Source organism: Fundulus heteroclitus, chromosome 6 (genome assembly GCF_011125445.2).
Source record: "Fundulus heteroclitus isolate FHET01 chromosome 6, MU-UCD_Fhet_4.1, whole genome shotgun sequence".
Lineage (NCBI taxonomy): Eukaryota > Metazoa > Chordata > Actinopteri > Cyprinodontiformes > Fundulidae > Fundulus > Fundulus heteroclitus.
In genome coordinates, this window is record NC_046366.1 from 32,873,839 (window position 1) to 32,898,047 (window position 24,209).

Here is a 24,209-nt window from a genome sequence, read left to right on the forward strand (position 1 = left end):
AAAAGGATCATCATCCTGAATGCAAAGAAAGTAAAAACAATATAAACAATGTTTGTCATTATTGTGACGTTTATCAAATAAAAAACATTTCTGGGAATCCTACCTGACGTAAGACAGAAAAGGTTTGTGTTTAGTAAAATCCTTATCGGTTTGTCATTGTTGTTGCATGACAATTTTATAATTAAGTTTTTAGGTGATTAAAATGACAGTTGTAGGGGATAAAGAATAAGGCTGCAGTGTAATTATAGTTCCATTTCAGCCTAATGATTTATTGTCATGTCACCGAAAGTCTCAATTAAACAGCCAATCTGACCCCTATAACCTTATTAAAACATGCCATGCTCTTTAGCATTTATTCCTTTTTATAAAAATCCTTTTTTCTTTAAATTATGCTGAGTAAATTACTGCTTGCTGGGCACCAATTTGCAGCAACTCTGGATACCAAAGATACATTTGACTAATTTGATGGGTCTTTACTGTCCTGGTTGCCCTAAATTGCTGCATATTTTTAGTTGCAGAGATTCTGAGGGTCATAAAGAGTGGTTGGGGGTATTTTGATGTCTGGAAGGAAAAAAACGTAAGGAAAACGTAAACATGTTAACCACAATCTATATCATAATCACATATATTTATATAATTTCACTACAAATTCAGTTATACACTATTAATAGGTTTATCACAATCCCAATAATGTATACTGAAATTGATAAATTTCAAGTATAAAGTTTTTTTTTGAGGATTTTTTATTTTTTTTGGGAAAGAACTGCACATTTTTGCACATCGTGTTCTAAATAAATGCTTTTTTTTCCACCTGCGAATGTTGATCTACTAATGGGTGGGTGGAGCTGCAGAGGAGAGAAAAGAGAGAGTGATTTGGAGGAGCAGAGATATGGAAGAGCAGAGACTACTTCATAAATGAATGTCAATTCATTCTTTTTGTTGGCACTCTTGTATTGATTCCTCTTTTTGCTTTTCCTTTTCAATTATTCAAGCTGTAATGAAACCTTCCCTCTGGAGAGACGCAATCATACAGTCCTCTTCCTGGTCTCACTACCTCCTACATCCTAATAACCGTTCCATTAATCAATGCAAGTTTAGAAATCTAATTTGCTTTCATGTTGTGCTGCCTTATTTCATTGACTATGCTGTTTCTTTTTTTTTAGTCAGAATAAGCTTTAATTGTCACGTTTGTGCACACAAACACAAGGAATTTGACTTCAGTTCCAGCATGCTCTCAATGAAGACATTTTAAGTAGAAATATATAAAAAGGACAATCGAAATATGTTTTTGTTAATGTGTATATATGTAGTGTTTTAACAAAAAAGGGAAATATGGTGCAAAAGTCATGGGATTGATATACCCAACCTGAGTGTTAAAGGTGCCATGACATCACTCTCTAAACCATTTTGTGTATTTGATATTGCTACGTATGTAAATTCTCCAAAGAATTTAATTTAAGAAATAACATCAGCTTGTTGTTTTTGTCAGGCCAAATGTCTCTCCTCAGCCCACCTCCATCCATCCCTCCCTTCTCAAGGCGCAACACTTTGCTACAAATCGATATTACGGTTTTATGGCTGGTGGGAAGGTTTGTGTTGCAGGACGTCAGATAGGCGAGGCCAAGCTGACCAAAGCTGACCTGCCGGCGTGTTTCGACACAGTGGGACGGAGATACAAAGCCAGGAAGACTGCAGCGTTACGGGCGGTTTACTGCCTCCACAGCTGCAACACAGAAACAGCAGCTTTGGAGAACGGAGGCAGCCAGGTTTCAGCTACCCTCGGCAGGGGGGCCAGTTACCTGTTGCTGGCTTTGGTGTTTGCTTGATGGTGGGCTCTGATTGGAGAGTATGAATTACGTAGAAAGACAACCTACTTAGAAAATTAAACTGTTTTCTGATCTGTTCGCTGGCCGCCCCCCTGAGCAGGTCCTTTGGTATTCAGTTTTGATATTCCCACGGCCTCATCAGTTCACAACAGATCATATTGTACCCTCAAAACCTCGGAAAAATTAAATGTGTGGTCATGGTCCCTTTAAGTGTTCAGTTTTCCTTTTGGTTTTTGCAAATAACGCTGTCTAAAGCCGACCTGTAGGTATGAGTCTACACAGTTTGTTTGTAGGATGTGTGGGGTCTGTGAGATGGTAGCTGCTTTGATCTCCTTGCTAAGTTTGTTTCTGGCCTGCTGAACCAGGGTCCGGTTCTCAGTGCTGTAACCCGCCTTTTCTTGTTCCTACGCAGGCTCCTCAGATGTGAGCTGAACCATGGTTTATTGTTGCCGTATGTGTGAAAGGTCTTCATCTGCACACACATGTCCTTACAAAAACTAATGTATGATGCCACAGAATCGGTAAAACTATTCAGGTCACTGGGTGAAGCTTCGAAAACCCTCCAATCTATACAATCAAAGCGGACCTGCGACATCTGCTTTGACTGCTCCGTCCACTTTTAAGTAATCTGAACCACAGGCTTAGCGGTATTTAATTTCTGCCTATTGGTACCAGACAGTGATCAGAAAGTCCCAAACCGGCATGATCACAGGATGACAGCATAATGTGCATCTTATAAAGCTGGTCTATTGTGTTGTTATCCCTGGTGGGACTCTTAATATGCTGTCGGTATTTTGGAAATGTATAATAGAAATGTTGTGGTGGGATGTAAACACCAGCCAGAACAAATGAGGAGAACTCTCTTGGGACATGAAAAGATGACTCCAGGTGGAGACTGCAACACTTTAACACCACGAAGCTTAATTTACGAAAATCCAGATCCCACCTCTTTTCTTTTTCACCAAGATCTCCTCGCTGGGGTCCGCTTGGAACAGGTGGAAGCGTGCTGTCCAGGGTCTGCTCACTGAGCCAGGTTTTGGTGCCAAAGAGGGTGGCTGAGCAGTACAAGTTCAAGTTTTTAGATGTTAGCCAGGACATTAGCTTGGTAAATCCCACGATAGAGAGCCACTGCACCACCAACCAAGATCTCAGTGACGTTGGTGTCAATGAAAAATAGAGAAAATGTTTAGGGGTTTCTCGCCAGTGAATGTGAATGGTGGCAGACAGCAGAACAAATACATGCAAAGTACAAGAGAACAAAGTACTGAGGCTGCCGTCCACGACAAACTTTAATAATTTTTTTTTTAACGGTGAAGTTGCTTTGTTTTCCTCTTTAAAGCGTTGGTGGAATACTTTATCCCCACAAACTATTAAAACATGTTTGTCTGTCTTCTTCCAAACTTTAGACTTTCTCTGTGAAGTTAAAGTCGATGTCGCTTCACTAATATCTTATGCATTTTTAATGTTATATTCAGCTCTCTCTACTCTTCCTTCTTTCAACAGAAACAAGGTTTTCTCCCAGTTTTTTGGGGGATTCATGAATGCATCCACTAATTTGGGTCTGCTGGTGCTCATCTATGTTTAATGATGCATTCTCTCTGTAGTCTTTCGTATTAGGCATCATAACATATTTGGCTTCTGTTTGTCAATTCTGGTATATAATGTATACAGGAGTCATATGAGAGAAGATGACCTCGCTGTGATCCTCCCTGTTGTGTGAATTGGAAGAAAACATTCAAAGCAGAAAATAAACTTGCAAAATCAAGAAAACTTAAAAGCTTCTGTTTTTTGTCTTCTTTTTTTTAGGTAGGGCTTCATCGGCTGAACCTCGACGTATTGCATCTCTTGCAAGCCTTTTAGATGATCAGCATTGGCACTATGTGGCAATGGAGCTACACGGACTTCAACTCAACCTGACTGTGGACAAGCACACATTGAGGGTTAAAATCCCCACAGAGTTCCACCACCTCGACATACACGAGGTTTGATGGACCAAAAAAACACATCTCAGCCCACGGTTATCATGAATTCATGGTAAAAATCCAATTACAGCCCTGTTCTGGTTGAATTACTAATAATGTTTGTGTTTGGGCCTGATTTTTCCATACAGCTGAGTGTGGGAGCAGTTCAGGGTCTCAGGTCTCACAAACTCCTTCACTCCAAGAGGAACTTTCATGGCTGCCTGGAAAACTTGGTGTTCAACGGTCTCAACCTGATAGAACTCGCTAAATCTGGGGACCAGAGAGTTACTCTTGTGGTAAGTTCATCACCATTTGAACTTGCTTCATCGCCAGAGTTATTCTATCAGGCTTTGTTTAGCAAGTTATGACAGTCAGTGTTCTAGGTACTTAGAGGTACCCCTACAAAAACCCTGATCTGGTACATCTTTTGCTTCTGTAAAGAGATCAGCTTCATCTCAATTAAGGAACATTATCTGAACTTTTGTTTTGGAAACGTTTCATTATAAGGAAAATGGTGGAGAAACAAAAACATTACAGCCTGCTGAGAGAGAGAATAAAAAAAAAGTATATTTTCATAGTTGTATTTTTTTCTGTTTATTTTTCTCTTTATTTCAGCTGTCACAGCCTTTCAGATGTTTCTACAGATAGGCAAGGAGCTGTCGCTCTCACGAGAAAGTGCGAGGAGCTCCTGCTGGGAATAACAGATGCTCAGGGTACCAGAACAGGCAGCAGATGAACATATTTAGACACTTAAAGTCAGGTGTTATAGTGAGGCTGTAACTCTGAGAGGTGCTGTCAGCATGCTTATCGCCACATCCACTACAGAGAGCACAAAGTGCTTTATAACGTTCTGTAGGGGAGGATGCTTAATTACAAAATAAAGGTATAGGTGGTAAGTTCTCTGGGCTTTTAAAGGTAACCTTTTCATGAGGAAACCAGCCCACTGCAGCTTGAGTTATTGCACACCATTTTAAGTGCATCACAAAGAGCTTGTTGATCTCATCTGTGCTTTCCAGTGCATTGTAAAAGCAACTGGGGGAAAAAAGGAGCCGGCACCGTTATAGTTTATTGCTGCAGCCCGAGCAACGGAGTCAATTTTATCATTACTGCTTAAAACAATAGACTGTAGCACAGATATCAGATGCTGCGGGGTGCTTTCTTCTTTTTATCTCCGATTCTCTATCTCCTTTACCTTCGCGTGAGGTGACTTTGGTATTTTAAGTATGCGTTTGTAATCTCATCCTGAGCTTTGCTGTTATCAATATGGAAATACTGTCGTCCTCCTTAAGGAGACTTGCTGATGAGATCACTGTGACAGGAGGGCCACATCAACACGCCCTCTGTAGCTGATTAATATTCATGTTTTCTGATGTCTTATCTCTCCAGTAATCATTTAGCTCCATCTATTCTCTTCTCTTCCTGCACGCTGCATGTTTTTTTTATTCCTCTCAGGGCAATGTGACCTTTTCTTGTGCGGAGCCAGTTTCTGTCGCCGTGACGTTCCCCGGCCCCCAGAGCTTCCTCCAGTTGCCGTGGACAGCTTCATCCTCTTCGGGGAGCGCATCCATTGGCTTTCAGTTCAGGACGTGGAACAAGGCGGGGCTTTTGCTCACTTTTGATCTCCCTCGGCAAGGGGGCGTGGCCCGGTTGTTCCTGAGTGAGGCGAGACTGCGCCTGCAGGTCCAGAAAGGAGGGAGGGTGCTGCTGGAGCTCAGCGCAGGTGAGCTGAAAGCCACTTCTGAACTACAGGTTAATCGGCGGTTACGCCTACAACGTCACGGCAAACCTTTCCCACATAGCAGAGGCACATTTCAGGGATGGTAACTCACTGGGTCGACGCTCTGTTGTGTGGAAGAACATTCATGCTTCTCAAAAGAAACCGTAAACCATGACTAGGATGATATATAAACACTTCTAATTATTCTTCAGAGTTACATTCAAACTACAGATTATATACTTTGCATAAGAGACCTCAAGTTAATTATATTCAGCGAAAATTATTGTGCACTCCAAACATTTTTGGCTACATTAGCATTTCACATGGACTGTGACTACCAAAAAAATGTCTTTAGGATCTCAAACGCAGAATATTAGTGGATTGTGGCAGATTTGGAAAGTATTATTTCAACATGAAAACAAGCATGACTCTACTGCACTCCACCTCAACACATACTGTAGGTATTCTCACTGCTGCTTTCTTGCCTGTCATGATATCACCATCCGACAGGCGGCGCATCTGCACTACTCTGTCTCTTCTTCCATCTATCCATCCATTTTCTGCCCTGTTTATCCCTCATGGGGTCACAAAGCGTGCTGGTGTCTATCTCCAGCGTTCACTGGGCGAGAGGCGGGGTTCACCCTGGACAGGTCGCCAGTCTGTCGCAGGGCAACACAGAGACAGACAGGACAAACAACCATTCACACCTAAGGACAATTTAGAGAAACCAATTAACCTAACAGTCATGTTTTTGGACTGTGGGAGGAAGCCGGAGAGAACCAATGCATGCACAGGGAGAACATGCAGACTCCATGCAGAAAAGCCCAGGGTTGGATTTAAACCCAGAACCTTCTTGCTCCAAGGCAACAGTGCTACCCACTGCGCCTTTTTTCTATTAATATATATCTGTATCAATATATTAATTATCGATACAAATATCAGAGATATCCACACCTCCACGGTCAGTTTCCACTTTGCACATGAGGGGTTTGTAAAAGATTCAGCTCACACAGCATTTATTATGACAATTTAGCTTTTTTCGCACATACAGTGAGAAGTAATCTTGGACACAAAAGCCAAAGTCAGTGTTTTTTTTTTTTTTTTTTACTGATAGCTGTGAGCTGATTACATCAAAACATGAGGTAAAATTACGTTTGAAAAACACAAAACCTTTTGAGCCACTGTTATTTCTCCTCTCTTACTCCGGCCTCTGCTTTATAGACATGTTGCCAAGGCTGCACTTGGCAGTATGTAAAATACAATTTGGCCCCCAGCAACCTGCATATACCTAATTTGGTGGGGTGGTGCATGCTTTTCCCCTGGTGGGGGGCAATAAAAATGACTGACATCTGCGCAAGAGCCTTTGGCACACGTTTGTTTTTTTTGCTTGGAGAACATGGATTGTTTCAGGTGTTGGATGACATCCTGTTTGTTGCAATGAGAGCAATAGATAAAGCCCATGTGCACAGCAGCTGTGGTGTCAAATGTTACAGTAAATGGTCTGCTTTGACCACAGCCAGCCCAGTTTATTGGTGATTAGCCGCTTGACCAAGCAGCAGAGTTGGGGGTCAGGATGCACCTCCCCACTATCAGAGCTGTGCCCGCACCCAGACATGCTGCCAGCAAGATGAGGAACCGCAAAAAAAATCTCAACCCTGAGATACTTGCTCAAAACAGACAAGGAACTCACCCTCCATGAGGCTAATTTTTTATGTCAATGCCGATCCTAGCTCAGTGAGAAGGGGTTTTAACAAGAGTCATGTAATTTTGAACGGGCCGACAACCTATAAATTATATGTGATTGCTTGAGATTTCAAGCTTACATGAGAAATGAAAGCAAATTGAAAAAGTGTGTTTCATTGTGAAACTGTTTTCTTCTTGGAAACACTAAAAACTTTTTTTACCAAGTTTGGGTTATATGGGAACATTGAATCAGTATTTTCTCTTACCATAATGTTCTTTAGTTCCTGTGAACCATGTTGAATTTTATCAGAACTATTTAAATACTTATTGTTAAGCATGAATCTGCAGCTTCCCAATTAAAAGCAAACCTGTAGGCTGCATCTTCCAGTAGCTCATTTCATCCGATGTTTGATCTACCAATCCTCCCTGAGAAGCCACTACTATGTATGTACTCTCTGTAAAGTCGTGTAGAGCTGTTCAGTCTCAATCTATTGTTGCTGCCGTGTCAGTATGGCATCTACAAAATCTATATGCAATTTTATCGTATCAGTAAAGGCATTAGCTGTGTGAATAAATAATAGATTACACGTGTAGTTTGGTCCCTGAAAAGGGGATGCCGTGCACAAAACCCAAGATGCCAAAATCATGTTGCTAAGCAAATCATTTCCACAGGAAAATAAATAAATAGAAAGGGACATAATGAGATATTGATATACCTGTAACAACAAACAGATACTGCTCTGCGTGCGTTTGGAGCAAGTCAATCACAAACAGGGGGCCACCTGACCTGCTGCTGCTGATTCTGCAATCAATATGTGTGTTTTAATTGTGAGACAGACATGATTTCTAAACGGCACCTTAGTGACAGTCTTGCTGACTTGACTGTGGTGTGTTGAATAGTACTTGGCTGTATACGTTTGGATTAGGATTGACAACAAATGTTGTTGTTTTTTTTTTGTTTTTTTTTAATGGGAACTTGTCTTTAAGGTTCTGCACTGAGCGACGGCCAATGGCATTCAGTGGAGCTGAACTCCCGACGAAGCCATCTGACCGTCTCTGTGGATAAAGATGAAGGAGGCAGCGCTCAGACCAGCCTGTCGTTTCCTGTCACAGTAGAAAGTCACGTCTTCTTTGGTGGTAAGAGCAGAAACACGTCCTGCCGAGCAGTTTGAACTTGCATTACAGCTTTAGGAAAAAGTAAAAAGTAATTATTTTTTGCAAATTTTTAAAAGGAGCATATGGTTTGGTCTAAGACAGTACATAAGGAAAACAATTTACTCAAAATCCATTTAGAAACAATTTAGTCACAGTGTCCGACAGGTTTGGACTACATCTCACAAATGGAGTACGCTGACCTTTTCCACCAACACAGTTCGGAGCCCATTCTGGTTCCAGCTCCTGTTTTTGAACCGTGGTCGCGCGTTTCCACTGAAAAAGGTGCCAGACCATGAAAATTGGTAAACTGGGGCACCGCCTAGTAGCTGGTTCTTCTTTAGAACCGTGACTGTCAGAACACAAATACAGCCTAAAAAACAGAGTAAGGAAAGTACTAAACACACAAACACAAGTGAATTACTCAACTTATTTGTATTTTTCTTGAGCTGGTAAAACAAAATTGTTATATATTAATGTAGAAACACAGGAAAACAAGCTGTATATTTATTAAAATGTTGTCCTTTCAACACCAACTCTCTCCTAAAATGTATTCCCTTTTCTGGTCAGCCAGTGTGGATTGACATTGGTTTTAATTAGTTTTAATTGATAAAGCAAAGTAATTAGTTATACATATATAGTCTTAACCATAACCATTTTCTTCTTTGTAAGGTCCAAGCTGCAGTCATTTCTTTTTAGTAGACGGCTCCATCTACCCTTTAGCCTCCTAAAAGCCCCAGTCCTTTGGTTTCTCCTGATGTTTAACGATGCCAATAATGTTAAAAATAAAATATATATACATTACTACAGATGTATAGCATTGGTATGTCGGTGCACAAAATTGGTAGAAATGGGTGTTGGCTCCTGACAAAGCACCAAAGTTCTAGGGTGCCTGAACTGAACTGGTTCAAGAACCAGAGTTCTACCGATGGAAAAGGCTTATGTGTAACTGTTTAATCCTTAATATCTTTTGATTTAGTCTGTCTTGTTAGTATCATCCGTCACAGACTTGTGTTCAGTTATATACCTTTTCTTCTCCTCAGGATGTCCTGCTGGGGAGACTCAAGGGTGTAGACACCACTTTAATGCCTTCCAGGGCTGCATGCGTTTACTCAGTCTGGACAACAGGACCGTGGACCTGATCGCGGTGCAACAAAAGCAGTTGGGGAATTACAGCAACCTGCAGATTGACATGTGTGGAATTATCGACAGGTCTGTAGTCAAAGACAAAACCTGGGTACTCTTTTTATGTCTTTTCATCCGCAGCGAGGTCAGTTCTGGGGAATTTGGCAGAATAACCTCCAGGAATTATTTTGATTTTGCAAAACTTTATTTGAAGTGATTTAGAAAGTGTGCCACTTATTGTGATAGTTCTTCTATTATTTCTATTTGCAGTGGTCACTGGGCCAGAGGCGGGTTTCTGTGCCAAACCCCTAAGTGGTTTAACACAAGATCTTGCTTTTTTTGTGTCTGAGCCAAATGAATAACACACTGTTTGGTGCTAGTGCATTCTGGTTATATCAGTATTTGAACTTCTCTCAGTTGCCGTGGGGTTAGCTTGAAGTGACGTGTAGCTTTAGCCTTAACAGTGATAATTAATTATAGATAGAATTACATAGTTTGGGGTAGTCTTTTAGCTGCTTCCCTTCACGGCTCCTATGTTATAAACCATTGCACTGGTTGCATGTATAAATTATTCTGGTGAGCCAGTCGTCCACAGAGAATTGAGTGCGTACAACCCTCAGAGGGATTGGGTGGAAATTTCGATGTCTACCTGAATTCTGTGAGTTGTTCTGTGTTTCAACTCCTCACTAAGCAAAGTACAGGTAGGCCCGGCTCTTCATAAATAAATAACTTCTAAATCCCTGGGTAAGGTGCCAGTTTGTTAGATCTTCAAGCTATTTTGTCCAAGATAACATTTTTCCTGAATTGCTACTCCTTCATGATGGCCAAATTGGCATAAAATCAGCATTGTGACAGTGGAAGCTATCACTGCTTTATTCCCTGATGGCTTTGATGTATGGGTTCAAGGTCTCCATCCTAACACTCCTACTCTTAATCAATCAACCTTTCACTGGGTGCTCAAATTTGGCCAAAAAGAAAATGCTCTCCTTGTCCTCTGGTTACTTGGTTTAGGACTATTTTTTCTTCAAAAGAATATAATTTTTTTCATCAGCAGAATTTGTCTAAAGCTGTAGTTGTTTCACTTTACCTGGAAATGCTAACAATTTAATTCATGAACACAAATGCAAAATTTAAATCCACAGTTAACTGTGCAGGAGGGGTAGATATTAAATAGATTTTTAATTCTCAGTCCTGAATACTTCTCTCCCCTATAACTCCAGTGGAAGAAAATGCAGAGATGGTAGTTCAGATATTTGCTTGAGGAGCTAATTTTATTTTTATAGCTATTTTTACTCCAGTCTTTTTCCACATCCGTCTCATTAAAGGCTATAAAGGATCTGGTCTGCTCTTATTTGTTTTCTCACTCATCAAGTGCAATGCAAAGGAGCTTTGTTCTACTTTGCCAAACTACAGCATTCACATAAGAAATTATGCTGATCTAATACTTGTTAATATGGTTAAACAACTGAGGAATGGAGGATTAATGGCTTGTTTCAGGCAGTTAATAAATAACATACTGTATTTTAGAGTTTGGGCTTTGAAACTCCTCCAACACCTAGAAAAGTCTTGTACATAACATAAACCCCACAGAAAATCTCATGTCAAAAGTGTGACTTTTAAATGCTTCTATCAAATATTTGAAATTACGTGTATGCTTCATATCATAAATATAAAACCTAGTCTAAAAGCTTGCCAAATAAGTGAGATGATTATGGAGGATATGTGTATTGCTTTAAATCTTAAGCCTGGAAGTCAAAGTGTATTTTTCAAGGACTACCAGTCAACAGTATAGATTAGATTAGATTATAGATTAGCACTAGGCTTTGAGCAGACAGACACTGTGCTGGTAATTCTGTTTCAGCAGTAAGTTAAAATTAACAAGGATAGTTACTTGCACATCTCTTGTTTCTATTTTTAAATGCTATACAACTGATAAAGCAATTTACTGCAATATTTGAAAGTAGACATAGTTTCTTCCTTTTGTTTTCCTTATGTGTTTCATCCGTAGTTCTTTCCTTCCTCTTTGTGTCCAACGTTTCTTCTGCCTTTCTGTTATTTCCTTTCCACCATATTTCATGATTTTGTTCTTGTTTTCTTAATTTGTTCGGTCCTTAGTTTCTCTCTTCCGTCTTTCCTTAGTTTCATCCTTTCTTCTTTACCTCCTTAATTTCTGGCTTCCTCCAATAGTTACTTTCCTTACTTCCATCCCCCCAAAAAAAAAATTTGGTCATGAACAGAGAATCAGGCAGGGAAACCTGCTGGACATCTTACTGGCTCCAGGCCTTCAATAATCTGGCACTGCCTGAAGTCTGATATATTGTTACGGCCAGTGGTCTTCCCTTGGGTTTTCTCTTTTCTGGTGTTTAAATTTAAATTCAGGTGCAGTTGCTGCTTCCTTCCAGCTGCCCCCGCTATGGGTTCTTTATCTAGACTTTCTCCTGGGTTATTTCCTGTATTTCCTATTGCATCACTTCCTGTTAAAGTCCTCCTCTTCTCCCTATTGGATACTCACCTTGATTGCTCCCCGAATCCTGAAAGAGACCTCCTTATTTAAACTCCCACTTCTTTACAGACGGGGCAGCTGTGTTATGTTGTGCAGCTTGCCTCGTATACATGGTGGGTCTTCCTTTTTGTCATGGCCTTTGATCCAGGTCGTTACATATATAAAGGCAGATGAACGGATGAAGGACATGAGCTGGTCTGCAATGGCGCTGGAGGAAACTCGCAGGTCCATCAGATGATTTTAATAGCTGCAGTGCAGGAGGATTGTGGCAGCATGCAGGCAAACAGGACAGAACACCACAACCTGTTTGCTTCATTTCTTGCTTTTTCTACTTGTTGCTTTCTTGTTTTCTACTTCCTTCCTCAGCTCCTTTATTTAATTTCTTACTTAGTTGTTTCCTTAATTTCTTGGTTCCTTTCTTCGTTCGCTACTTCCAAATTTCTTTTCTTCCTTGGTCCATTCCTTCGTTTATATTTTACTTTCTTGTTTCTATATTAAAAACTTCACCACGGTCTAAATATTCAGTAAACCGTTCTGAAACAGAAATCTAACTTATTGCAAATGTCAACGAGTAATTAGTTTGCGGAACTCATATTTTCTAGATTTTTAATTCACCTCTGGATACTATTTTGTGTTTTCAGTAATGGCCGTGCGACTAAATGAAAGCATCGTACTTTATGTCCTCCTCTGTGACATTTCAGAATCAGCTTGTATCTCAGAGGGTGGAAAGACAAAAATGCGCAAAGGAAAGGATGAGGAGGAGAGGCGACAGTTTTTTTTTTTATGTTTTGGCTTCACCCCAAATAGCGGCACGATTAATGAGACAATTACAGCAATTATAAATCCGATTCTAGGTCCTCAGAGGAAACAAGACAGTCGTGCTAAACCCCAGCACAGAGTCGCTCTCCGCATACACAATCACAGGACGTGAACATGGACACAGACACTAGTATTGAACTATCCACAAATCCTCTGCAGATAAGGAGAAACTGCTTGAATGATTTTAATTAAATGTCTCTCAGCTTTTGCATCACAATTCATCAGACTACAGCTCCTCCATAGATCGGACTTTTCGGTTGGAACAAAGAGAGGCGGGGGGGAAAAAAAATCTGTTTTCCTGTAAAGACAAAAAATATACAGAGTAGGTTCCCTCTGAGTTATCCTGCTGATTTAATACGAGCCGCCTGGGATATTTTCTGCAGGAATGTCAGGGAGAAAATGGACTCACTGACACTGTTTCAGCATAGTGCCTTACATTTCTCAGCAGGCTATTACTGTATTTTCAGGAGGGTTGGGGTGTTGCTGCAACAGGCAGAGAGTATTATTAGACAAACAGTCCATTAACAGCACAAATTGAATGCGATCCCCAGGGAGCTCTACATCACCTATGTACCGTGCCGTTCCACACATCCTGCGTTTTCTACCTTAACACACACGGGTCAGAACAAAAGGCAGAATTTCTTGTTGGTTTTCCTCCCGTACGCTGACATCAAAAAGTCGAGCATAACGCGAGCCAACACAACACAGCAAACTGTAATTTTAAAAAGATTAAACGGCAGACGTTTTGGCTAACAAATACATATTAGAAATATGTTTATGCCAATTATTTCAGGGTCACAGGGAAGGTTCGTGTATATCTGCTTGAGTAACCATTTAGGTGAGGACCTAAATCTTCAACATCAATAAGAAGAGTGAGAAAGATGGAAGCTGCTACTCAAATGCACGCCACCGTTTGATCATCATCCGTGTGAACACCTCTATAAAAGCAGGAGCTTTGACAGTGTGCGATGCTGGAGAATGCAGGCACATATTATCCCAATGCCAGGGTGAAATGTCATCAGAAAACCCTTAGATAAGCACCGATCACTTCTGTACTTCTGTTAGTCTATAAATCCCTGAATGGCTTAGCACCTAAATACATCACAGACTTGTTATCAGTGCATCAACCCTCCAGACCACTCAGGTCTTCTGGCTCCAGCCTACTCTGCAGAACCAGAAACAGACATGAAGAAGCAGCATTTAGTTTCTATGCTCCGCTTATCTGGAACAAACTCCCAGAAGACTATAAAAGTGCTGAAAGTTCCTTTAAATTAAGGTTAAAAACCTATTTGTTTAGAGTTCTCTTTGAATATTAATGTTGAAGTTTTTAGTCCAATCTCTCTAATATCTTAACCTGCTGCTACTATTCCTCTGTAATGTTTTTCTTATCTGTGCTCTGTTCGTATACAGCACTTCGAATTGTGTCGTTACTGAAATGTGCTTTACAAATGAACTTGCTTTGCCTTGTCAGCAGGGGACCTCTCAGCAAAAAGTGTTTAAAATAAATTGCAAATAAAACAACCCTATAGCTGCATCTCAGGTCTATGGCAGTATAATCAGAAAAAGACTGAAGAAGTATGTCTTATTAGGGGGGATGTTGCAAGGAGAAGGTGTCTTCTTTTTAAAAAGAAACTGTGGAAGCATTACTTGCACCTGAATGACCGAATGAACTACAAGAACCACGGAACAATCTCCTTTGGACCGAAAAGCCTAATTAAAGCGTAGTGTTGGTAGACTAGCAGACATCACAGTCATTGGAAAAGGTGGATAAAAATGGCTAAATATAGGATTTTAGAGGGAAGGTGGTGGCCAGGAGCTGCTAAATGCACTGTAGTTGAGTTGCTCAGCATGTATGACCACCTTTATAGGAGCCGCCGGCTCAATGCCAAGATGTAAAGACATCAGCAATTACCTCAAAGAAGCAACTGTTGCTGCTCATCAACCCAGGACGGTTTAAGGGCATTTCCAAATAATATTTAACCCAAATTGTTACAGTGAGAGCATTTTTTTATAGGTAAAAATGTTAGGAGTCACCTTAAGGTCAGAATGTGAAAAAAAAAACAAACAAAAAAAACATCTGACACGTCAGTTAAGATTTATATTGATGACGGCAAAATTACAAAACCATTATGGTTTCTTTGGAAAGGTTACCTGGAACAAGCCTCTTTTCTCTGTAGAGATTATAAAGATTTGAAACAAAAATGCATCTGAATTCAATTTGGACAGGTGAGACTATACTAGAGACGACTGGCCTTAATGGACAGCATTATATTTAATTAAAGTCTTGAAGCATGTTTTAAGCAGGAGATACATTCTTTAGTAAAATGTTTCCATGAGAGATGCTTTTGCTTCACTTTGTGAGCCTTCTACAAATGCTAAAAAGCATCTCCAAATATTAGAAAGATATCTGCTGAATCTCTCCTGACTGCCCTACAGTCACAAACAAAAGACATGCTTGTGTAAATGTAATATAAAATACTTTTTATCAGCTGATTAGAAAAAAAAAGCTTAATGTAAAAAACTCATTTTCAGTTTTTCAAACACACCATTTTAATTTGAGTTTTTTCAGATTTGCGACAAGCAGCATTGTTATTTTTAAGTTACTCCTCAAGGGTGAAAAGTTTAATCGTACCTGACTTTGTTTGCACAAATTCTCACGCTGCGCTCACATCGTGCTGAAAAATAGAAATGTCGCTGCTTCAAATAACAAAAAAGAAAAAAGTCTATATTTGGGAGCAAAACAGATGAAAGTTGTGAATGTTTTACTCCTATTAAAATGTTGTTTTTCAGCTGCACCAAACAGGAGAGCTGTATCTAAACATCCAAGGTGTCAAAACAATCAAATAGCTTTTATTGTGGGCAGGGAGGGTCGGGGCCCTGCTCTGCTGCGCCAAATGTTAAGGGTGCACGCAGCATAGGGCTCTGGTTTAACACGGAATCACAGGTCAAACAAACATGCAGACTTCTTCTTTGTGTCGATTTAAGAACCACCAAGTGATCTGAGATGCATGCCGATAAGAGAAGGCGGAACAAAAAACAAAATAAATGCCAGGACCCTCTTGAAAAATAGATTGTTAATGTCAATTAGGCTGCACCTGCTCAAATAAAGCTCGTTCCAAGCTTTTAATTATTGATGTAAGCTGTTTGTTTGACAGATTGAAATGATTTTAAAAAAGAAAAACGCCTTTAATGTTGAATGTTTCAGACAGTTATGAGCCCTCGGAGCTTAAAGCCTTGGTCGGATTTTTATACACAAGACACAGACGGTTCGTCCGAAGGGTGAACATTTCTGATCATAAGTCCTCAACAGAAAGGCGTTAAAAAGCTGAAAGTCGTTTTATTGTCAAGGTTTTCTTTTGCTAAACACGCCAAGCTTTTAATGTTTTTGATCGGAACAAAATTCCTACTGTGGTAAACCAGCAAAACTTAACACATTAGAGAAAAAAATGTGTCTAAAAGAGACACATGTTTCCCTTTCTGGTATAATCCTGGCTGGATGTTTGAACACTCCTCTTTTTCAATTTAATTTGAACCGGTTGGTTTTCTGGCACAGACCCAGATTTAAACGTGGTCTAAATAGTAATATCTATAGTAATATCCACCTGTATATTATATTCGGTACATATCCAGCTGTAAATTTAGTTAACAGTTATCTATATATTATACTCATAGGACAAATCTATCAGTAAAATTCTGTCTATAATAGTATACATCTCTATATTTATTCAGTGAAAACCCATGTCCTGTACTTATGGAACCGCTGTTTATCCTGCACTTGCTGCTATTGCACTTCTGGTTAGACCTAAACTGCATTTCGTTGCCTTGTACATGTACCTGTGTAATGACAATAAAGTTGAATCTAAATATTTTGAATTAGGTTGAGGTCAGGACATTTGGAGGGCCATTCCTAGTGCTTCAATGTATTCTACTTTGTCCAATCCAAAACTAGGTTTAATGTGGGATCATTGCCCTGTTGGAGTACCCGGTTCTGTCCAAATGTCACCCAGCTGACACAAACTATCAATCCTCAAATTGAAGAAAATTAGGATGTTTAGGAACAACCCAGGAGCCACTGAGGCTCAAGCCTATCATGAACTGGAGGTTGCTGAAGTGTTACATGAGTTTAACGTCAAAGTGTACTGAAGGGAACCAAGATAAAAAAATAATAATAATAATCTTTAAAATTAACACCTTGAAGGTTTATTGAAATTTGCTGTTGCCCCCATGGACAAGTCAAACACTTTGCTGAGAAGAGTTTAATCATCAGACACTACAAAGATTGAGCCATCTGACAAAATGTACATTTGGAGAAGTCAAGATGAGGCTTTCGAAAATAAAAAGTCAGAGGGTGAAAAAATTAGGAGGAATTATTTAGTTACTAATTCTGGCAAGAAGAATAGGAAAATATCCAGCAAGAGTGATTCTAGAAGCTTGTTGATGGCTACATAGAAGTATGTGGTCGAGGTGTAACTCGGTAAGAAAAATTCCACCAAATATTACTGAGTATTTGAGCAAGAATGTATAATTATAATGGTGGCTACATCAGAAAAAAAATCCACTGTAAATTCAAGGATTTCTGAAAGCAGATTTGTTCCACAATTCCTTGAAGTTGTGTTTTCTACTTCATGCTAGGAACCAAAGGGCTCAGATAATTAAAAGACCAAAATAAAAATGACACCCATATCCAGGATGAGGGTAGGAAAAACTCTCGGACTGCCGGTTAAAATAAAAAATCCCAAACTTGCATCAACGAAATGCATCAGCAGACTATGCAAAATATAAGTCTTTAAAATATCTCCTCCTATTTCTGCTTCAGGTGCTCTCCGAGCCGCTGCGAGCACGGCGGCCTCTGCAGTCAGACCTGGACCGTCTTCCACTGCAACTGCTCCGGCAGCGGCTACAGCGGCGCCACCTGCCACAGCGGTGAGTCACATGTCAAAACACGTCCGATCAAACCCACTGAACACCACATGCGACACTTAGACACAATCAGTACAGGGTTCAATTCAGTTTTATTTACGTGGCCCAAATTCATGATACATGTCATCTCAAGGCTCTTTACAAAGTCAAATTCAATCAGATCCTCCAGATTGAAAGTTTGATCAGATCAGAAAGTTTGCTCTCTAAGGAAACTCTAAGGACTTGATGCAACCCAGCAGGTTGCATCAAAGTCTCTCCAAGCAGCATTCACTCCTCCTGAAAGAGCGTAGAGCCACAGTGGACAGCCGTCTGCATTGTTGATGGCTTTGCAGCAATCCCTCATACTGAGCATGCATGAAGCGACAGTGGAGAGGAAAACTCCCCTTCAACAGAGGCATTGTTGAGATTTAAAAGTTTCTGTTACAATGTCACCTAGTTATTAGCATGGAAAGAAAAACTGCAACTAGACTGCCCTTAAAACACAATTAGAGTAGTAAAAGTTTCCATTTAAGTGGATACTGGATATAGCTGTCCTTTTAAATGATTTTACTTTCTGACAATTAAAACTCAACACCCCATTAAATAATAATAATAATATTTATTATTATTGTCATTGCAACATACAATCCAGAGAACCAGGGACCAGGGGTGGCATTAGGTGGGAGTTGAACCCAGAACCTCTGGCCTAGTGGTTAGTGCAAGGCTACCACTCCTCCTAAACTAGAATCGTCAATTAAATTAAAAGGTAATTGAATTAAAGAGGGGTTCTTTGTGGTCTGGGTGGCACACACAATTTTAAACTCTACTGTCTACGTTCTTTTGCCTGCTGCTGGGTTTTTCATTCGGTCCAGTCCAGGTTCCTTTATCCGCCTCCTGACATTATTATTTTGTAAATAATGTTCTGTCGCTGCACCAATCTCTCCTGTTTTGTTGTTGTTGTTGTTCTCTGGTTTTTCTGTTTGCCTCCGAATGTTTGAGAGACATTTGCGTCAGTCTTCCCGAGATTTCCCAGAATTTTCACTCCGACGTCAGGGAATCATGATGATCAGGGAAACGGCAGATTCTCTGTTCCTCCAGTTCCCAGGTCCAATATCCTAACGTGGAAGAAAAAGACAAACATGCCAGCATGGACAGTGGTGGTGGTGGAGGTGCGATGAACTGGGTCATTTCTTTGCTGCCACAGAACCTTGCTGTCATTGACTCAACAACAAACTCCACTATTTCAGTCCAGTTACCCTAAATATATCAGCACATTTACAGCAGTATCAGCTAAACCATCTAAACTCACCCTGATTAAAATGAGATTGTGGGGGGGAGAATAGCAGCACCCCCTCAACAAACTGCACCAATAGTCATTTAGTCCCTCAGTAATAATGTAAGAGGCTGGTGGTCACATCAAAAGCAATTATTTCAAGTTATTGCTGTGAAAAAAAGGACTCCAAGGATTGTCATGGTGGTCAATGTAATCTTACTTGTTCCCATGAGCGTAATGCTCTGCAAAAGCTAAAAAAATAAAATAAAGCATGAGCAGAGAAGGGAGAGATGATGCAGATTAAGCACAAAAAATATTATTTAGAGGCAGCAGGCGCAGGTGAAAGGTGGGCTTCTTTCTTTCATTTGGTTTTAAAGCAAGATTTAGACTTAGAGCTGATTGCGTCAACTTTTTTTAAGCAATTCTTGAACCATTTGTTGAGAGCATGAGGTATATTAAAAAGCCCGATAGGCTTGGTGTGACAGCAACTTCTTCCTTGCAATGTCACCAAGAATAAATCCTTCAGTCCCAATAGTGAAGAGTTTGTGTTTTTATCCAGCAGCAGTAAGGGTTTTTGATAAATGCTGTACATTTTTCTATCTTGAATGCGAAGCTAAAGAGGTGAACAGTATGTGTTAAATTTAGGATATAGATATTAGGAGCTGAGCAGCAGAAGGCAAGGAGACTGGGAGGAAGGTGCTGGGTTGTATTTATGGAAGCTGCTCTTTCCTCTTTCTCATTCCATAACAACGTCTTCATTTGGATTAAGATTTTGTTTCTGAAGACTGTCAGACGAAAAGAAATGCTTATTGTTATTATTAGACATTTATAGTCCATACCAGGAGTGCCCAAGTCCATCCTTGGGAGCCACGCTCCTGCAACTTTTAGATTTATTTCTGCTCCAAGACACCTAAAATAAATGAGGCGCTCAGTACCAGGCTTCTGCAGAGCTGAATGGCTGAATGCTGACGACGGATTCCAGCCGTCTGATTTAGATGAGATGGACAAGGGATGGATCAAAAAGTTGCAGGATATCGGCTCTCGCCGACTGGACCGGTCACCTCAGGTTAATACCGTGTGTTTACACGTGAAGCAGCAACCGTCTCTCCCAGCAGTGTTTGGTGCTCATCCCTGTCACCGCTCCTGTAGGCCTGCTGACGAGGCTCTCATTATTTTCCCTCCCAGCTGTGTACGAACAGTCCTGTGAAGCGTACAAACACAGCGGCAACACGTCGGGATATTTTTACATCGACGTGGACGGCAGCGGACCCATCAAGCCACAGCTGGTCTACTGCAACATGACCGGTAAGACGAACACAAGCTCATCCTTGTTTAATGTGCATAGTGAGGACTGTGCCTTTATTTCCATAAACTTTCATTCATCTTCTAGCCTTTCTATGGCCTAACCCGGACCTTTACCGGTTTATCCCTAAGCTTAAACTAAACCTTAGTCCTAAACCCTAACCTTGATCCTCAGACTGACAACATTGTATTGTATTTTTTCTACATACCTGAAGAAGACAGAGAGAGGTCAATATGTTGTATTTTGCTTATTTATTACTTTTGAAAAATAGATATTATATCTATTTAATTGAGGAACTCTCTTAGTTTTTGTTGGGGTGGGGGGGAATTTTTTATTTTTAAAGAAAACATTTTTTTTCATGGATGGGTAGACTGAGGTCCGCTATGGGAGACACCGGCAGCATGCCACCGGGGGCTGGGGTTACAGGAGGCCCAGGGATCGGATTGACCCTCTTTCTTAACCCTATTCAATTCAATTCAATTTTATTTATATAGCGCCAATTCATGATAAATGTCATCTCAAGGCACTTTCCAAAGTCAGATTGGGTCAGATTATACAGATTGGTCAAAACATTTATCTATTTATCTGGGTTTCCTCTCTAAGGAAACCCAGCAGGTTGCATCAAGTCTCTCCAAGCAGCATTCACTCCTCCTGAAAGAGCGTAGAGCCACAGTGGACAGTCGTCTGCATTGTTGATGGCTTTGCAGCAATCCCTCATAGTGAGCATGCATGCATTCAAGCGACAGTGGACCCTAACCTTTACCGGTTTATCTCTAACCTAAACCTAAATGACACCTTAGTCCTAAACCTAACAACTAGCCCAGAAAAAAGGGAGGACCTTTTTTCGGTCCTCACTTTACATCAAAGTCCCCACTTTACTGGTAAAATTAGCAAGAAATGTTCTTGCTCAGCTGCAAGTACAAGAACACACACACAGCAACTCTCTCAAGTCATAACTTTGCTTTGAATGCTGGAATTTGCATAATTGCAAATGATGATTCTTCCCTCATCACAGTCTGATCCACTTTATTGTCTACCTGCCTGTCTGAAATACGTTCTCTCCCCCTGGTGCACTATCTTTATTATGGTAGCATTCATGTTTCTTGTTTTTATCTCCGTTATAACATCATTCAATCATCAGCCTCTTGTTTACATTATCATTTAAAAAGTAATTGGTCTGCTTTTTCATAGCATTCGGTAAATTACTGTTAAGAAACAGCAACTTGGTGAGTTTCACCAAACCTGAAATGTGTCTGCAGGGACTTAACCACAATCATGTAGGGATAAAGCTAAAAGATAAATAGAAAATTGCATAAAAGTGCAATATTTTTTGCCACTTATCTTAGAAAGTGAAACACATAGAGCGATGTACTCCAAGCCTTCATTCCTTGTAATTTTGATGAAAACCCAAAATTTGTAGAGGCGGTTAGACAGGATGTACTAGCTGTACAGCTGGGGTCAGTCACCATCTTGACTTCTTACGCTAAACTGAAGGATGTCAGAACTTCAAGATTGGCAATCTCGTATTTTTCTGTACCATACAAGCATGTTGGGTAACAAGCTGCAAACTTGTAGGTTGTCAACCCCCAACCATACAAAGAGAAAGGTCATGATGTTGTTGTTTTTTTGCTGTAGACTTCTTTCTGACAACAGGTTTTTCCCCTCAACTCTTACCTGCTGCCTTTCAACCGAAGCCAAGATTCGGTTGATTTTAAAAGGTTTACATAATTACTTATTTACTGGATCTGAATGTGTTTAACTGGATTATTTCTGGAGTGACTTAATCTGGATAGAAATTATTGGAATAAAGGTTGGAGCTGGATTTGAAGCTGGATTTTACTGCATTAACTAATTACTTGCTCACAGTATGTATATCCAGCATACTTTTTCTGATGATGTGTTAATTACCTCAACATGTTTTAATGTATTGGTCTGCAGAGAGCAACACATGGATGATTGTCCAGCACAACAACACGGAGCTGAGCAGAGTCCGCCCGGCTCCGGGTGTCGACCGCCACTCGGCCCACTTTAGTTACCCGTCTGAAGAGGAGCAGCTTTTAGGTTCTATCAGCCAATCAGAGCACTGTGAACAGGAACTGTCCTACCACTGCAAGAAATCCCGCCTTCTCAACACCCCAGGTATTGCATGTTTTATAATACCTGATTGTGTGTGAGTTAATTATAATTATACCACGGTCTGGGTGAATACTCGATTCTGATTGGCTGCAGGGCGTCCGTTAAAAAGTGTTATAAGACACCGATAAAATAGTTCTGGTCAAATTGCCTGATTGTAAATTATTGCGCTGGATCAGATGTTAGCTGGCAACGGCAAGACAGGTGACGCTGGTTATATTGGCAACGCGTCACAACAAGAGATATTCAATAGTTCTCTAAGCTGATTCTTGTGAAAAACCTTTGAATTTTAACGGTGAAACAAGAACATGAAAGTATTAATAATTGATTTAGTTTTTATTTATTTTGAAAGTGACCATGGTATAAGCGGTATAATGCCCTTCGAGGTGTCCATTGTTAGAAATTAATGGACTTCACGGACATTAACACACAGGCACACACCGCCTCTACTGTGCTTTTTCCCTTACTCTGCTGCTTTCTGTTTTAGCTGTAGTGTCAGAAAAGTTAGATCAGAGACCTCAAGCTGTAGCTTTATGAATATAAACAATTATGCTTTGAATTTTTATTGATGAAGCTCGTTCCAGTGAAATAATGAAACAAAATAAGTTATTCTAGTTGTAGCTTTGGAAAGGTTGGACAAAATGACTTTAGATCAGAACTCCCCAAGAATATACTTAGCTTATTTCCTATTATTAATTAAAACAATTAAGTAATTCTGTATGTTTGTTAATGTGTGAGAGAAGTCTAGTCAAGGATTTACTTAGCTTATTCCTTTATTCTTGTTTTTCCGATGTCTGTAACTTAATGTTTATTTCTGTTCATATACACCACTTTAAAACCATTTTGCTACTGAAAAGTGCTTTATATTTGCCTTGTGTAATTTATGATAATGGACACCGTGTCGGGCATTATCCCCTACTTATGTGTAAGCTGACTTAACTGTCCACATGGACCTTTTGAGTAAACTAAAAGAACAGCTTATTTCAGAAAATCTTGGTAACCTCTTACTTTAATGATTGTTAAACAGCCATTTTAGGGGGGGGGGGGGGGAATAGTAACGAAAGTTATGTTTTAATAAGGAAATCAACAATGGTGCTAAATTACATCAGACGGAAATAAATCAGTAACGAAAAAAGTTTTTAAACTCTTGTTAAAGGTGTGTGCGTGTGTTTCAGAGGGGTCTCCGTTCAGCTGGTGGCTCGGTGGCCCCGCCCCCGGCCGTGTGCAGACTTACTGGGGCGGAGCTCATCCAGGCAGCCAGCAGTGTGCCTGTGGCCTGCAGGGCGACTGCGTGGACCCGCAGCACTACTGCAATTGTGACGCAGACAGCTTGGAGTGGTACTGACTATTGTACATACATACATTGATGTAAAAAAAAATTAGGAGACCGTATGAAACCTTGTGTTTTTTCTTATTGTTTTTGGTCACATGGATGGTGAAAAACAATTATAACTCAATAAGAAGAGTGCAGTAGCTTAATAGTCTGATAAGAGATTTCAATGTGCAGAAAACTGTCTACAAGTGGAGGAAATGCAAACCAGCTGCCAACATCTCCATGTCTGTCTATCCAAGCAAGTTACCACAGAAAGCAGACAGCTAATATGCTGGTAGAAGTCTCCAAAAACACCAAAACCCATCATGGGACCCACAGCTGCTGTTTATATGATAGATCCTGATAGCTCATGCCTGTACGCTGCAGCAAAACCTGGCCAGGTCATCACCTACACAATCCACCATGAATCTTACCATGAATCAGAGGATGTTTGAGCAACATGTGAGAGACGATTAAGGCTAAAGCAGGAGTAGACCCCGTAA

The 24,209-nt window shown here is 40.3% G+C and overlaps 1 protein-coding gene across 2 annotated transcripts in view; it reads left to right on the forward strand.

The window, feature by feature from the left end:
- The window catches only part of LOC105930928 (contactin-associated protein-like 4), a 146,282-nt gene that overhangs the window by 79,966 nt on the left and 42,107 nt on the right, over nt 1-24,209 (forward strand). For both annotated transcript variants that reach the window (XM_036138622.1, XM_036138623.1), the window contains exons 6-14: nt 3,633-3,808; nt 3,937-4,083; nt 5,240-5,507; nt 8,175-8,324; nt 9,383-9,551; nt 17,603-17,709; nt 20,144-20,263; nt 22,200-22,400; nt 23,570-23,732. In XM_036138622.1, coding sequence (XP_035994515.1) covers nt 3,633-3,808; nt 3,937-4,083; nt 5,240-5,507; nt 8,175-8,324; nt 9,383-9,551; nt 17,603-17,709; nt 20,144-20,263; nt 22,200-22,400; nt 23,570-23,732 — 1,501 coding nt within the window. The remainder of the gene's footprint in view (nt 1-3,632; nt 3,809-3,936; nt 4,084-5,239; nt 5,508-8,174; nt 8,325-9,382; nt 9,552-17,602; nt 17,710-20,143; nt 20,264-22,199; nt 22,401-23,569; nt 23,733-24,209) is intronic.